The 16,120-nt window shown below is 43.7% G+C and overlaps 2 protein-coding genes across 4 annotated transcripts in view; one reads left to right on the forward strand and one right to left on the reverse strand.

The window, feature by feature from the left end:
* The window catches only part of CHADL (chondroadherin like), a 69,875-nt gene extending 68,737 nt beyond the window's left edge, over window positions 1-1,138 (reverse strand). Inside the window, exon 1 of one of the 2 annotated variants that reach the window (XM_056523748.1) lies at window positions 1,060-1,138. The gene's annotated coding sequence lies outside the window, so the exon portion shown is untranslated. Of the gene's footprint in view, window positions 1-910; window positions 1,023-1,059 lie in introns of those variants that run through there. The other variant, XM_056523747.1, reaches the window with a different exon arrangement.
* LOC130275591 (heme-binding protein 1-like) overlaps window positions 1-16,120 on the forward strand; it is a 43,802-nt gene that overhangs the window by 12,791 nt on the left and 14,891 nt on the right. The window contains exons 1-2 of one of the 2 annotated variants that reach the window (XM_056523751.1): window positions 1,173-1,312; window positions 13,558-13,696. In XM_056523751.1, coding sequence (XP_056379726.1) covers window positions 13,564-13,696 — 133 coding nt within the window. In that variant the 5' untranslated portion in view covers window positions 1,173-1,312; window positions 13,558-13,563. Of the gene's footprint in view, window positions 1-1,172; window positions 1,313-13,557; window positions 13,697-16,120 lie in introns of those variants that run through there. The other variant, XM_056523750.1, reaches the window with a different exon arrangement.

Below are 16,120 nucleotides of genomic sequence, written 5' to 3' on the forward strand. Positions count from 1 at the left end.
TACTACGGGCAAGTCTTTTGCCATAAGAGACTTTGCCAATTGTTGTACTAAGGGCTTGGTGTATTTCCTTCAGTGCGGTTGTCCTAAAGATTATATAGGGAAAACGATCAGGGAGTTCCGCTGTCGTATGTGTGAACATATCAACGACATATTACATCAGTGTGATACCCCTATTGCAAGACATGTGCATCAGACACACAATGGGGATCCAAAGGTGTGTACATTTGCAGTCCTCAAGGTCATTCGCCCCTCTCCAAGAGGGGGGGACTTAGACAAGCGACTAATGCAGAAGGAGACCTCTTGGATATACAAGTTTAAATCAGTCACTCCACAGGGCCTCAATGAGGTTATTTCATTTACCCCCTTTATTTAGTACTGTACAATGGTTGTCACTCCGTCTCCTCCCCATTCCCCCCTCCCCCCCCTCCCCTTCTTTTCCCTCACACTTACCTGGTATCTCTGGCCATGTCTTATTACGGCGAGTGCCCGGGCTAGAGTACAATCATATGCTCTTTGCCATGTAAAGTATCTAGGGATACACTCTAGTGTCCATACCAGACCATTATTGGCACAAGATAGTGCCACATCCCTCTTATCTGGTTAGTCAATAAGTTACTAACATACCATGTTTTGAGTGGGTTGGCCAGCGGCAAGGATTACCACTATCTGGCCATTCCACTATATTCTTTCTGGTGATTCTATTATACCAGATTTATTGACAATAAATACACATTGGAGCAACATTGGTTATAAATGCCTAAGAAAAATATGCTGGTCTATATAGTAATCTTTTTCAAAATGTTTTTTCAATTTTTTGTCTTAGTCCCTTTCTCCATATAAATATTTGCTTATCCTCTTTACTATCTATTTTTTTATTTTTTATTTATTTTTCTTATTGCATATCTCTTACCTGCTGGTCACTATACGAGGACTGGATTAGACTCAATAGTGGCGTTGCTAGGGACGCCGTCTCATGCATTTACTTCCTGGTTACCAGTAAGTTACCTGGACCATTTATGTTGTCTAGTTTAACAGATGCAGAGTAGTTAAAGTACGCACCACTTAGCCGGCTTAAGATCACGTGATGTTGGTATGTCACAGGCGCATCGTCTTATGCCTTGCATCCATGGAGTTATGCGCTTCGGAGCATTGCTAGGCAAGCTGCCGGACGCTCCTGGGAACGAGGCAGCTTTGCGATCAGGTGGTCTGCACGTCATGCGGATCACATGACCAATTCCGGAAGTAGCCGGACGGAATAACATCTCCGGTGAAAGCATGGTACTGGCGTCTTAAGTCAGTTCCTGATACACAGGTATGTTGATCCAGCAGGTAATTTACAGCCAATGGTTGCGCATTAGGACACTGATCTTTGCCACTATTGGTTGCATTAGAGCAAGGGGAGGGCTTTGTCTGACTATAAAGATCGGCAGTAGTGTGTGCCTAGACATGGCCACCAGCAGTCACCACTGTACTGTTGCTCCACCATCGGCCATCAAGACTCCATCCAGGACTTGTATTTAGCCCCCAAATCGTCCCCTTATGACCGGGGGGGGGGGGGGGGGTAGAGGTAGATAGAGGTATTATAGTCTCTAGTGGATGCAGAGACACAGAAAGTTATAAAATCAAGAAAAAAGGAAAATATGATAGCCGCAGAATCTCCAAGCGCTGGCCAGCGGGCGGGTTTAGGTTCCGGCTGCCCAGTACTGGAGTAGTCTGATTTTATGAATGAGCGACGCTACAGATACTGTATCTGTAGCGTCGCTCATTCATAAAATCAGACTACTCCAGTACTGGGCAGCCGGAACCTAAACCCGCCCGCTGGCCAGCGCTTGGAGATTCTGCGGCTATCATATTTTCCTTTTTTCTTGATTTTATAACTTTCTGTGTCTCTGGATCCACTAGAGACTATAATACCTCTATCTGTGATAAGTTTGTTTAGACATTTGTATGATGTTTTTGTTACGTAACTGTGTTCACCTGGACTCCGTAATCCTGTCCTGAATAGCTTAATTGATTATACCTTTTGATTATACATAGGGACCGTCTATTTAAATGTGCTTTCTTTGATACCTGTATACATGCACACTTGCCTGATGAAGTGCCCGCTATGGGCAGGAAACGCGTTGCTTTTATGTGCTTAAAATAAACATCTATATGTATTGAAGACTCCATGAACTTTTATCCACTGCTGTCCATGCGCCTGCAAAGATCCATGTTTGCTATTTTTCATTGATGCTATTTGGACCGGTGAACCAGGATAGACCGGAGGATCGTGGCTGCTGACAACCTAACCTGATTAATACACTGTATGGTGTTGTGCCCTTAGCGCAACACATTGTGGTAAGTGTGACCTTTATTGCACTTATTCACTGTCTAAAAACGTATCACACTAGGGGCGCGTGTTCCCTCTTTTTTTCCCTTTTGTCTTTGCATAGTTACAGACTTGTCTACTTTATCTTGCCAGAATATCTGAGATATTATACATCATAGAGCTTGTGATTTCATAGCTGTATTGTATATTGGGAGACACTTGCCCGGTAACCTGGTTTCCAAGGGTTATGACCATAGCTTTGTATTGTGCAGTCAGGACCACCTCTTCCTATCCCACTAGCTAATCAGGGCTCCCCAGTGAGACAGCTAGCCTCCTTCCTGTCTTATCTCAGGGCATATAGGTGCAAGTGCAGTCTCCTCACCTACACCCCCACCTTTAGTGAGGTATTTTGCTACATCTATACTTGTCAATGGCTGTTTAGGATTTTTTTCAATTATTGATTGCCTATCCTGGTGGAGTGAGGTTGGACCCCAATGGTGTCCATATTGTCACTTCACTTTTTTTCTTTTTGTAGATGGTTTTTGAGGAGGTTATTTCTTAAATAACGAATGCATTCGTTATCCGTAAAAGACCGTACAGAATTCATTCTAAAAACAAAAAAATAATAAAAAAGATACAGTGGTGATGGAAAAAATTGTATCTAACGAAATGTATCTTTTTTATTCTGAAATGTTTATTAATTTTTAAACAGGGATCAATTTATGTGAGTGGGTAAAGCACTAAAAATGTAGCTGACAATAATAAAAATGTAGTGTGCGTGTTTTTTTTTAAAAACATTTTTTAGGTAGTACTACTACTCCCAGCATGGAACACACTGTTCCATGATGGGAGCAGTAGTTACCTGTACTAATTGACAGATCGCTGGGGTCCCTTGCAATCCTCTTGTACAATGTATAGATGCGGCGGCAGCTCTTCTATGGTCCCCTGCACTTGCGTATATATACACATATTCATATTTCCCACAGAGCTGTGATTGACCAGATGGTTCCAGCCAATCACAGCTCTCTGTGAGAAATAGGAATATGTGTGTATATATACGGCCGTGCAGGGTACCATAGGAGAGCGGCCGCATCTATACATTTTACAGGAGCATCACAGCGGGTGTCAGGAGTGATACCCGCAGTGATCTTTCCTTTACTACAAGTACTACTACTCCCAACATGGAATACACTCTGCTCCATGCTGGGAGCTGTAGTACCTGCATTAATAGACAGATCGCAGCGGGTGTCAGAAGTTACACTCGCTGTGATATGTCTATTAATGCAGGTACTACAGCTCCCAGCATGGAGCAGAGTGTGCTCCATGTTGGGAGTATTAGTACCTGCAGTAAGGGACAGATCCCAGCGGATGTCACTCCTCCGGACACCCGCTGCGATCGTCCTTATGTGAATGTCGAGATCAGCTGTTCTCAAGGCTACAGACCCGGGAGAACAGCTGACGCTGAGCCGTAGGTATACATCGTATATCTACTGCCCAGCAAGAACTTACAGTGAGCCTGCAATGTGTATACAGTATACACATTGCTGGCTCACTTAACCCCTTGCTGAGCTGTGCACTATGCGCAAGCCCAGCAAGGAAAGAGTTAACTTACACTGCTGGACAGTGTAGGTTAACCCTTTGGGCGGTATACACTATATACAGCTATCTATAGATAGCTGTATATAGTGTATACAGAAGACGAAGTCCGCTTACTTCCCTCGAGTACCGGGCAGGTCCGTGTAGCTCTGCCCCGCGATCTGTCTATTAATGCAGGTACTACAGCTCCCAGCATGGAGCAGAGTGTACTCCATGTTGGGAGTAGTAGTTCTTGTAGTAAAGGAAAGATCACTGCGGGTATCACTCCTGACACCCGCTGTTATGCTCCTGTATAATGTATGGATGCGACGGCCGCTCTCCTATGGTCCCCTGCACGGCTGTATATATACACATATTCCTATTTCTCACAGAGAGCTGTGATTGGCTGGAACCATCTGGTCAATCACAGCTCTGTGGGAATATGAAGAGCCGCATCTATACATTATACAAGAGGATCGCAAGAGACCCCGGCGAACTGTCAATTAGTACAGGTAACTACTACTCCCATCATGGAACAGTGTGTTCCATGCTGGGAGTAGTAGTACTACCTAAAAAAATTTTTTAAAAAAATAGTGAAAAACACGCACACAATAAATTTTTATTATTGTCGGCTACATTTTTAGTGCTTTACCCGCTCACATAAATTGATCCCTGTTTAAAAATGAATAAACATTTCATAATAAAAAAAGATGGTATGAGGGCCCGACGTCCACAGGTGGGGGTTGTGCTTACAGCCCAACACCGTGAAGGAGATTTGGCATTTGCCAGAAAACACCAAGATTGGCAAATTCACCACTGGCGCCCTGTGTTCTTCACAAATGAAAGCAGGTTCACACTGAGCACATGTGACAGACATGACAGAGTCTGGAGACGCCGTGGAGAACGTTCTGCTGCCTGCAACATCCTCCAGCATGACCGGTTTGGCAGTGGGTCAGTGATGGTGGGGGGTGGCATTTCTTTGGGGGGCCGCACAGCCCTCCATGTGCTTGCCAGAGGTAGCCTGACTGCCATTAGGTACCGAGATGAGATCCTCAGACATCTTGTTAGACCATATGCTGGTGCGGTTGGCCCTGGGTTCCTCCTAATGCAAGACAATTCTAGACCTCATGTGGCTGGAGAGTGTCAGCAGTTCCTGCAAGAGGAAGGCATTGATGCTATGGACTGGCCCACCCATTCCCCAGACCTGAATCAGATTGAGCACATCTGAGACATCATGTCTCACTCCATCCACCAATGCCACGTTGCACCTCAGACTGTCCAGGAGTTGGCGGATGCTTTAGTCCAGGTTTGGGAGGACATTCCTCAGGAGACCATCCGCCACCTCATCAGGAGCATGCCCAGGTGTTGTAGGGAGGTCATACGGGCACATGGAGGCCACACACACTACTGAGCCTCATTGTGACTTGTTTTAAGGACATTACATAAAGTTGGATCAGCCTGTAATGTGGTTTTCCACTTTGATTTTGAGTGTGACTCCATATCCAGACCTCCATGGGTTGATAAATTTGATTTTTATTGATAATTTTTGTGTGATTTTGTTGTTAGCACATTGAACTATGTAAAGACGAGAGGATTTCATACGATTAGTTCATTCATTCAGATCTAGGATGTGTTATCTTAGTGTTCCCTTTATTTTTTTGAGCAGTGTATATACAGGTCATCTATTTAATCTATTTATCATCTGTTTCTGGCTTTGTATTCAATAATTGCAATTAAGAACCTGTGTTTGAACACCGCCTAATGGAGAGCAACTAGCATCATAGAAATAAGCCTCTTTTTGGATCAACATGGTTCGATTATAGGTTAGACTGGATTGACCTGTGAGAGCAGGTTGGTTGAGTCAGAGGAATTTAGGTGTAAGGTGCAGGAACAATCTGAAAAGACACAATACTTTTCCCAGAACTGTAAAGATGTAAGGCTAGGCTCCCCACACTTAGCCTTTACACACGGTGTATAAATCATATAGACTTTTTTTTGGCACTCATGTGGCCGATGAATGCCTGTATACTTTATTTCTTGCCTGCATTTGAAAAAAATTACTGCATTTTCAATAAAAAATAGACAAAACAAAACAGCAAAAACTAGCTGGTTGACTCACCAGGCATCTTCTCCATGCCCCAGAGGTTATATACATGTGGTGACCCAGTACAGAAGTCACGTGCTCCTCTGTACTCCTGCCCATCCTGTGTGGCAGATTATGCTCAATGTCCGTCATGGGTCCCCTTTCCTTAGAACTCTTTATATTGCACTAATGTCATATTACATAAGAGTTAATATATTGTATTTTATATTCACTGTTGCCTTAAGAAATGTATTGTTGCTAAGGACCTTTGTTGTCAGGGGAGTATTCAAGGGGAACAGGTGACTTATCTACTGAATGGGATCTCTCTAAATTGTCCACCTTATATAGTGAGGTCAGGGTTCAGCTCACTCATCCCTTGTAGCTGAGGTACAGTGAAGAGAAGTCCGAGGAGTTTGTCTGGTGTTCCTGAAGGAGGCCTGAGGCGTTGTCCAGCAAACACGCTTCTGTTGCAAGTTAACCCCTGCACCGTGGGTGAAAGTCCAAGCCTTACAGTAGGAACTAAACCTATTGGGGATTCTGCTGAAGTCCAGTCCAGTCCAAGTAGTCAGTCAAGTCAGTCTGTTAATTACTAAATTCAAGCCTGGGCTGCATCAGTCAATACAATTACAACTAGCCGATAAGCTTCCCTAAGTTCACCCTGCATCTCCTTGGTGCCAATCTGAGTTGTATGGATTTTAGAGCATACCAGTTAACCGTAACCTTGCATCGGAGTGATTAATAGCCCCATGCCTGGCACAGGTGAAGCTGGTCTACCTCGGGTGGTGTATAGGTCAACCACGCCCTGGCGTCACAAAGAGCTTAATACACACAATACCCCGTCCGACACCACATGTATGGTATTGCTAAGTTGGTTGTGGAGCCATTTTTGGTGCAGACCATGAGAGAAGAAACATCCAACCCACCCTTGCTCTGGCCAGCATAAGGTGAATCTGAAGCACACGGGTGTTTTCGGTTAGTTGCCTTCGAGTCAGAATCGGCTCAAGGTAAAACCTGTGTGTGAATAAACATGTGGGGGCTGCTAGTAGTTGTGGGCTTCATTCACTGCTTCTGTCATATGGGTTTTCAAATGCAGTTAAATCACAAGATCCGAGCGATCTTTCGATTCACCGTGGGGAAATGTGGGCCATGCTGAGCAGTACAGTCCCATCCCACGAGGTTCCCAACTTCTACTTGAAACAACACTTACCAACAATTTATATTTAAAGCATAAATCTCAAGTTTTACACCCACACAATCTTCAGCTCCAGCCTTGATAGACACAGGCCAGGAGGCCATGCTGGGAAGTACAGTTGCCTAAGCAACCGTATCTCTCCCAGCAAAGTTCCCTGCGTATGCACAGAACTTAGCTAAACGTGGTAAGACTGCTATGGCAACTGTACCGCCCAGCGTGGGCTCCTGGCCTGTGTCTATCAACGCTGGAGCTGAAGATTGCGTGGCCCTAAAACTTGGGATTTATGCTTTAAATATAAATTGTTAGTAGGAGTTGTTTCATGTAGAAATTGGGGACCTCATGGGATGTGGTCATTGCTTTTTAGGTTTACTTGGTGGTAATAAAACTGTTGTGGCCAAATTAATCCATTCCAGTGTTTTATCATTATTTATTGGGGGAGAAGGTTGGTGGATGGGGGGAGTCTACAATACCCTGGTCAAGAGCAAGTGGTCAGTATGTGAAAACTATGTAACTTAAAGCACCTTGCTCTGCTGGTTGTGCGAGTGGTTTAGATGGTGGCTGAATAACTTTCTTGTGACGGGCAGAGCGGCACCCCCATCAAGAGGGTGCTCTAGGCGGCTGCCTATTTTGTCTATAAGTTATTTTGCCTATAAGGGAATAAGTTATAGATGGGGGGGGGGGGGGGCGGTCCAACTGCTGGGACCCCTGTGATCTCCTGAACAGGGCCCTGGCAGTCTGCTGGAAGTGGGTGTTCCAACCCTCGCAGGAAGCCGCAGCCGACACTCCCCCTCCATGTACCTCTATGGGATTCCTCTATGGAGGGAACGTGTCAGCCGCCGGTTTGTATGGGGGTGTGCACGCCCCCTTACAGCAGACTGCTGGGGCCCCATTCAGGAGATCACGGGGGGTCGCAGCGGTCGGACCCCCCGTGATCTATAACTGATGATGGGGGAAAAGTTATGTTTCATTACAGAACTCCTTGTAAAGTAGAAATCCCTGCCTGGAAGTACAGAAAACCTATCCCCTATCCGTGGGGGAGCCGAACGGATATATGGAGGGGGCATAGTAGCCACCACTTAGGGCAGGAGTCGTGTCACGACGCTTTGGGAGAGAGACGGGGCTCTGTACAGGAGATTGCGGGGGCCACAGCGGTCGTACCCCTGCTACCTAAAATATTTATCCCCTATCCTGTGGATAGGGGATACGTTTTTCTATACTCCAAGGGAATAATTTTTTCACAAACTCCAACTATAACATTCACAATGATTTCCAGTTTAGTTGTTGTTTGTCTCCATCCCACAGCTCAGTGTTACATTCCATATGGATCATGTCATTAGCTACAATGGAGTCCTTTTTGGTTACTGAATAACAAGGCCTTAAAATTCTTGGAAAACATCTTACACAATGCAGTGAACATATACCGTGACCCCCTGATATACGATGGCCCAGACATATGATCAAATCGACATACGATGGCCTATCAGAGGACATCGCATGTCGATGTCAGCATCGACATACAATGCTTTTTTATGTCGGGGCCATCGCATTAAGTGCTATCCGGCAGGGCAAAATGCTTAAGGTTGCTGCCGGATAGCAGCTTAATGTTCCCCATGTGGTGCGGTGAGTATTACTTACCCCTCCACGATGCTCCGGGATGCCCTTCGGGTGCAGCGCTGGTCCTCCGGTGTCTTCTCGGCCCTCTCCGGTAACGTCAATACGCTGTTGCCCACGCCGTCCCGTCATCCAATAGGAACGGCGTACGCAGCGGCGTAATGACGTTGCTACGCAGGCCCAGTAAGGCCTTGCGGAAGACAGCGGAGGACCGGAGAAGACCAGGAGAGCCCAGCGGAGGCCCGAGGTCACCATCGGGAGCGGCGGGGACACCATCGGGAGCGGCGGGACGCGGTCCAGAGCGGCGGGGACAGGTGAGTACAGCTTCCTATACTTTACATTGCACAAATCCTTCAACATACGATGGATTCGACAAACGATGGCTCGTTTGGAACGAATTACCATCGTATGTTGAGGGATCACTGTACTGGCTAATTACAGTGGTGTGAACCTGTATACACTTATTAGTACAAAAGATACAGATCCATAAGTATCATACAAGTCTATAGGGGGAGATGTATCAAAACCCGTCCAGAGGAAAAGTTGCTGAGTTGCCCATAGCAACCAATCAGATCGGTGCTTTCATTTTTGAAAAAGGCCTCTGAAAAATGAAGGAAGTGATCTGATTGGTTGCTATGGGCAACTCAGAAACTTTTCCTCTGGACAGTTTTGGTAAATCTCCCCCCATTAATGTTTTCTGCTGTCCTTTCCCAGAGTTATGACCACCTAAAGCATTATCGCTTCCTAGTACGTCAGTGGTCTCAAACTGTGGCCGCTCCAGATGTTGCAAAACTTCAACTCCCGGCATGCCCGGACAGCCGTTGGCTGTCCGGGCATGCTGGGAGTTGAAGTTTTGCAACATCTGGAGGGCCACAGTTTGAGACCACTGTAGTACGTCATCCCCATCTACATTCCTAGAAATATATTTCACTTTTATATAATGAACTTTATTTTTAGGTTGTGTTCCAATGTCGCGGCTATTGCATGCTTATAAAGAAGCCAAAATTGTGCGACCATTGACAAACGCATCTGGACACAATTTCGTGGTCACGGCTCAGGCGCAACATGGGAACGTGGGAACACACCCTTAAAGGGGTACTCCGGTGGAAAACATTTTTTTTTTAAATCAACTGGTGCCAGAAAGTTACAGATTTGTAAATGACTTCTATTAAAAAAATCTTTACCCTTCCAGTACTTCTTAGCAGCTGTATGCTACAGAGGAAATTCTTTTCTTTTTCAGTTTCTTTTTTGTCTTGTCCACAGTGCTCTCTGCTGACACCTGATGCCCGTATCAGGAACTGTCCAGAGCAGGAGAAAATCCCCTATGCTGCTCTGGACAGTTCCTGACACGGACAGAGGTGTCAGCAGAGAGCACTGTGGACAAGACAAAAAAGAAATTCCAAAAGAAAATAATTTCCTCTGTAGCATACAGCTGCTAAAAAGTACTGGAAGGGTAAAGATTTTTTCAATAGAAGTCATTTACAAATCTTTTTAACTTTCTGGCACCAGTTGATTTAAAAAAAAAAAAAAAAAAAAAAAATTCCACCCCAGTACCCCTTTAAAACTAATAGTAACTTGAGTTGTTCAGGTGCAGTAAGTCTTTCTATACTTGAAAGTCCATTAGATTGGTGGGAATGGGGAGGGTGTGGAAATGATAGATGTAGTAACCAGTATTGTTTTTCTGTTTCATGCAAAAAAAAAAAAAAATAATCAAATCCGATGAAATTTTTTTTGACAGGGGGCAGGAATTAGGAGGGGGAATAAAAAAAACTATACTCATCCCTCCTCTCGCTGCCGGTCATGCATCGCTGCTGCTCTGGAGTCCCTAGAGGAAATGCCCTAGGGAGGTGACTACACTCTGCATGGGATGCCGTGGCCAAACACTGGTCTTAGAGGTCATTGTGTAGCGACTAGGGACACGGGGACAGCTGTGGTGCAGGTCAGCTGGGAGTTGTAGTCCTTTAACTGATATGTCATGTGGCATGGTATAGCTGACCTGATGTCCCCCGTTGTCGTAAATTATCGATATTGTGACTCAACTACTCTTGTTTTTTTTTTTTCTTAATTGGATTTATTAAAAAGCTAAAGAAATACATCAGGCAATATATATACAAATATATATTCAAAATGATGGTAACATCTATATAGTCCAGATACACAGATATATGAGATACATAAACAATAAAACAAGAATAACCAGGTTATGGGTGGGTTCACACCACGATTTTCTATACAGTTTTTGTATACGGTTTAAAAAAAACAAAAAACGTATGCAACTGTACAGAAAACCGTGCCCATATACTTTCCATTCAAAACTGTATGCACCATATTGCATACGGTTGTCTCCGTTTTTCACACCACACGGTTTTTTACTTTTTTTTTTCTGGACAGAAAACCGTGGCCTACCACGGTTTTTGGTCCAGGTGAAAAACCGTATAGACCCGTATACGTTTTTTTTTTAACATGGGAGTCAATGGGAACTGTACAGAACTGTATGTGCGTACAGTTCCATCCAGTTTTTACCATACGTTTTTTGACTTTGCACAGTTTTTTTGCTTGGAATTTCAATCAAACAAGTGAAACTTTATTCATAATGGAGTGAAAAGTTCAAAACGTATGCGTTTTTTTTCTTAAAAAACGGATGCAACCGGACATCACTTTTCAACCGTATACAGATAAAACTTTGTACACACGTTTTGATACAGTTGAGGAATCCGTTTTTTTTAATCAAAAACCTGAAAAAAAACTGTATTGCAAAAACGTGGTGTGAACCCAGCCTAAGAGATAAAGGACATACTGTATAACATACACGACGTACATAGAAACAATATGGGAACGGATATCCTGCACTTTTTTCCACAGCAGGAACACCATTCCCATTAGCAATTAGTAGGAGTCCTGCAGGACCAGCCCATGAATGTAAATCTTGGGTGAGTTCCTATACTTTTTTTTTCCCCCCAGGACTTGACCCCTGCTCCAAAGTAAACATCATGCAGGTCACGCAGTCTTCTTTACTTTACGGTTTGGAGTTTGATGTGTTATCCAGGCTGGGACTCCGCCCCTATCTGGCCTCTCTCACTCACTCCAAGCCCAACACAAAATATATGAATTGGCAAACTGGCTTCTAGAGATAACACATCTGAATAGACGTCCTTCTTACTGTCTTATTTTGTGGCTGTAAAAAAAAAAAAAAAGAGAAAAAAAAAGGCATCTAAAACACACACTTTTTTGTGTGTAAGTTTTTTGTGTTATTTTGCATTCTTTCTGCTCTACAGAGAAGTCTATGACATCAGAACAACCTGTAGAATAAATATAACTTATCATTTTATATCACACTGCTAAAGTCCTAAAAAACTAAATTCCTGGTGTGTTGACTAATTTTTACAATTCCTCCATCTGCAAATTGTAATAAAAGTCAATAGTTTCTATGCAATTGAGCCAGAATCCAGAAGGAAGAAAATGTTCTCTCTAGGGCCACGTACAGATAACTACTTTGTAACCTGTGAAAAATGACTAGCGAAATCAGCCAAACCAGAGACCAGAGCCATCGTAGAGTACTGTCGCTGGGGGAGAGGCCTTTGGTAAAACTCTTAGAAAACCAGTTTGACCAATTGGATCTTAGCAAGGAAAACCATTACCTTTAATCGGACATTTTCTATGTTTTGATTGGTCGGGGTCTGAGTGTTCAGATCCCGATCGATCACTTGAATAGACTGGCAGAAGTTAAATGCTAAACACATTCTCACATGACCAAAACAGACTCCTAATGCAAATCCATGGGGCCACCTTGGACACACAAACACAGAGTGGGGAGAGAAGCACGTAGTATTGCTCTTCTCTACCTGCTCATTCTATTAATCGGTTGGGGGGCTGAACAGTAAAGAGCCTGACCAATCAAAACTTTTGACACGTCCCTAGAACATATCATACATTCTTTGCTTTTTGTCTGTTTGTTTTTAGACTCAGGTACCTTTTTTTTTTTAATAAGTGCTATCTACAACAAAATGATGCCAATAAGAATTACAATTGTCCTCAAAGTTATGGCTCTTGGAATGAAGTGATACAATTTCCACCCCCCCCCCCCCCCCCCATAAAACACACCTTTCTAAAATGAAAAGAACCCTTTCTGAAAAAGACAAAAAAAACCTTCCCCGATTTTTGCCCTGATTTATGTGCATGGCTGAGTGCTGGAAGATTAGCACTGGTAGGTCAATCAATTAAGGCCAGGAGGGGTGGGGGAGAGAGGAGGCCTGCATGCTGTGGTTCAGCTCTACCTCTTTGACACTTGTGCTTTAACCATAATCTAGAGCTGACAGAGTCCTTTTAAAAACTCTGCGCTGCATCCAACACTTATCTTTAATACAGGTGATTAAATCTGCCTTCAGAACAGAGAGACCACGGATTCCTATGTACACCCATGGTTGGCTTTAGGGTAGGGTCACACCTGCCGTATTTTGCTGTGTATTTGCTGCTGCTGCTTATTTGTCTACCCACTGAAGTCAATGGGTAGCAAATTACGCAGCAGCAAAATACGGCACATGTGAGGTGTGACCCTACCCCTACAATCAAAATGCAAAATACAGATATACTTGTGTGAAAGTGTTTTACTATGATCCAATCTGTGGCACTGATTTTATTTTGCATATGATGTTACAATAAAACTTGTTCCATTACATAGTAGCATTGTCAGAGAACTAATACGCAAGCGTTCTGATCTTCCTTCATATATGAATACTGCACTTATTATACAGCAGAGTATATCATGTAATATTCATGTACTTTTAGGATGGAATGACCTTTGAAGAAAGAAGTTATGAGGGTGGGAAGTTTGTTACAACAGAAGTGTCTGAGAAGCCATTCGATGAAGCATCAAAAGAATGTGTCCTAAAGCTTCTAAAGTATGTGGGGGGCTCCAATGATAAAGGTAATTTCAAGCCTCAATGTTCTTATATCTTTATTTACTTAAGCGGGATTGTCCAGCCACATAAATGTTCTTAAAAAATTATGTAAAAAAATGCAACATAGCTCTTAAAAGCTTTCTCTCGAGCTTTTCTGTGAGTCATTTCTTGACTTTTTAAATAGGCCCTTTTAAATAGACCCCCCCCCCCCCACACACACACACACACACTAACCAGTCGCTCACTATGTTCTGCTCTGGGTTGTTCAAAATAGTCCTGCAGCTCACTCACTCACTCACCCAAACCTATAGCACCCCCATATAGGGAAGGGGTTAATTATATAAAATCACAAAATTCCAGTAAGTCTGCAGGGCCACAAACACCCCGTTTCAGGGACCACCCTAGTATTTTTTTTAAAGTTTTTATTCATTCCAGCAAAACACTAACCTGTAGGCTGGGCAATTTTTTTTGGTGTTTTAAAATATGCTCTATGGTATGTTGCAGGACCTTAGGAGGTCCTTGGGTCACGTGTTACCCACAAATCTTTGTAAAGGTGATTGACATCCGTTTGGACCAATTAGGGTTAGTCCAGCCCCTGCCCATATAAGGGAGCTGCGTCCAATTATCACTCTCTTGGGTTGCTGCTCTCGTGGATGCCGGACTAACAGGTCGGTGCTACACAACTTTCAAAGACACGCTAGGCCTCAAAACCTACGGCTTCCGCAGAACCAAAAATCGGGAGTTTTACTCTAATTCCTGCTAATGCTAGCCTGACTACTGGACTGCAACTAATTTCCCTAAATCCAGTGGAACAGCGCAATATACTAGAAACTTTTAAAGCAAAAGTCCCAACCATTGTCAATCTCCAAAAGGAAGCTGTTGTATTGCTAAGAGACTGTTATGTTAATGAAGTGTACAGAAAATCTTCAGTAAAGTTGCCGCTGTTTACAGAAGCTTTCCGGTTGTGGTCAATTCATTATTACTCACTACCTCAAACCTATTATGATCTACCTCCCTATTATTCCTGGGAAGGGGCGGCGGTAGGAAAAGCTTTATTGAGGAGCCCTCACCCTGGCGTCACGAATGGCAAGGGTTAACAAGCACAGCTACACTCCCCATACCCTTCATCCCCCAGGCTACCACATCAATATGACTGTCAATTTATAAGACTATTCCCAACATCTCAAAACTGGAAACTGTGGGGCTCCAGATGTTGCAAAACTACAACTCCCAGCATGCCCGGACAGCCAAAGGCTGTCTGGACATGCTGGGGGTTGTAGTTTTGCAACATCTGGAGGTCCACAGTTTCGAGACTACTGATCTATCGCGTACACTTAGGTTATGTTTACACCAGCAATGCCCTCACTGAAAGTTTCCTGACAATGGAACACTGGTCACACTGCTGCAATGCCCCTATAGCACCCAAATCCCTCCACCACCCCTACGCACAAAATAAACTAAAATGTGGGTGTGTGTATGTATATATATATATATATATATATATATATATATATATATATATACTAGCGGAGTACCCGGCATTGCCCGGTTTTTCCTTCCTAATCCTTGTTGGGGAGGAAAATAAACAAAGGCGGAAGCTTTTGACTTCATATCCCGTCCTCACATATTGTTGTCATATCCCAACCCCATATCCCGACCTCCTATCCCATCATCATATCTCGACCTCCTGTCCCGGTCCTCCTGTCCCGGTCCTCCTGTCCCGGTCCTCCTATCCCGACCTGTAATATGTGTGCCAGGTATTGAAATATCTCCAGCCGTACAGAAGTTATGTTGGAACATACATTTCCCAATGATTTGCATGGGACTTTAAATGAAAACCCCGACCCTCACAAATGGGAGTAGTTAAGGGTTAAATTAACTATCCTATATTTTAAGTGGATATATAAGTAACATGTGACCAAGTATTATCAAAATATCTCCAGCCGTTTGGAAGTTATGCAGTAACATATATTTCCCATAGACTTATATGGGACTTTAAACATAAACCCCGCCCCTGGCAAATGAGGGTGAGTAAGGGTTAAATCACCTATCCTATGTTTGTTGTTGACATATAAGTAACATGTGTGCCAAGTTTCATGTTAATATCTTTAGCCGTTTGGACGTGATGCTGGAACATACACACATACATACACATACATACACATACATACACATACATACACACACACACACACACACGTTGAGTTTTATATATATATATACTAGCTGAATACCCGGCGTTGCCCGGTTTTTCCTTTCTAATCCTTGTTGGGGAGGAAAATAAAAAAAGGAGGAAGCTTTTGACTTCACATCCCGTCCTCATATCTCGACCTCATATGCCGTCCTCCTATCCCGTCCTCACATCCCGTCCTCCTATCCCGACCTCCTATCCCGACCTCCTATCCCGTCCTCCTATCCCGTCCTCCTATCCCGTCCTCCTATGTCGTCCT

This window comes from Hyla sarda, chromosome 6 (genome assembly GCF_029499605.1).
Source record: "Hyla sarda isolate aHylSar1 chromosome 6, aHylSar1.hap1, whole genome shotgun sequence".
In the NCBI taxonomy this organism is placed as follows: domain Eukaryota; kingdom Metazoa; phylum Chordata; class Amphibia; order Anura; family Hylidae; genus Hyla; species Hyla sarda.